Source organism: Perkinsus marinus, assembly GCF_000006405.1.
Source record: "Perkinsus marinus ATCC 50983 genomic scaffold scf_1104296936636, whole genome shotgun sequence".
NCBI classification, from domain to species: Eukaryota; Perkinsozoa; order Perkinsida; family Perkinsidae; genus Perkinsus; species Perkinsus marinus.
In genome coordinates this window covers 1-1,042 of record NW_003214091.1, presented here as the reverse complement: position 1 = coordinate 1,042, position 1,042 = coordinate 1, and the positions used below count along the sequence as shown (strand labels likewise).

Below are 1,042 nucleotides of genomic sequence, written 5' to 3'. Positions count from 1 at the left end.
TCCCTCTCGGCGTCTTTGTTGTCGACAAGCAACAGTTCGAGTCGGGTGTTAAGTTCGAGAACATGATGGATAAGAGCGACCTTCAGCTCGTTGCCACTCCGAAGTTCCTTGAAGAGAGGTCTGTTGAAGTACAGAAGCTCTACCAGGATCTTATTGATGAGACTATGGCTACCCGCAATACTGTTGTTAAGGTGTTCGATGCTCCTGCCAACTTGGTTCAGAAGTCCGGCGCTCAAGTGTTGCAGTTTGCTGCCTTTGATGTTGATCGTACGGGCCGAGCCTACATCTCTGAGATCAACGAATGCTTCCGTTCTCATAACGTCGAACCCAAGAGATTCTACGTGGACTCGTTCGCCAATGGTATCGTCACCTATACTTGCTTCTTCGACCCCACTTTCCAGGGTGAGGCATTGGAAAAGCTCGCGCAGACTCTCCGTTATGTGAGTCATTTCAAGCATAACCCGAGGAAGTCCGGTTTGGTTTGGGAACTTGTGCTCAACAATAAGATCACACCCGAGCATGCTATCTTCCTTATTACTGCCGCTAAGTTTATCTTCTCATTCTTCCCTAAGGAGACTGAGGAGTATCTCGCTTTGGCCGACTATTTCGAGAGTGACCCGTCCAAGAAGAGTGAGTTGGATACTCTCTTCAGAGATACCATGGCTAATGCTATTACTTATGAGAGGATCTATGATGCTCTCACTTCCAACTATGAGCTAACTTTACCTATGTTCGACGACTTCAAGAAGGTTGCCACTGGTCTATGCAAGCCTTTCTACAATGAGGAATTGGCTGCTAAGGTTGATGATCAGGTTGGATCTCGCTTCGATGCGAAGATCTTGAAGACTCTGTTGAAGCTCAGCGCTCATCTTCAGATGACAAACTTCTTCAAGGCTGGTACAGCCTCGGCTATTGCAATGAGGTTTGATGGTGAGGTCCTGGCTGATCGTCCGAGGACTCTCTTCTCCAGGATTCCTTATGCTGTCTATCTTGTCGTCGGCAGGAGCTTCTATGGCTTCCACATCCGATTCACTGAGATCGC

General features: G+C 48.0%; 1 protein-coding gene across 1 annotated transcript; it reads left to right on the top strand.

Moving 5' to 3' along the window:
• Positions 1 to 62: 62 nt before the first annotated feature.
• Pmar_PMAR024298 (conserved hypothetical protein) lies at positions 63 to 930 on the top strand (the record flags this gene model as incomplete). The annotated part of the gene is made up of 1 exon (XM_002783683.1): positions 63 to 930. A coding segment is annotated over one exon (868 nt), but the record flags the coding sequence as incomplete, so codon positions are not given.
• Between the last annotated feature and the right edge of the window lie 112 nt (positions 931 to 1,042).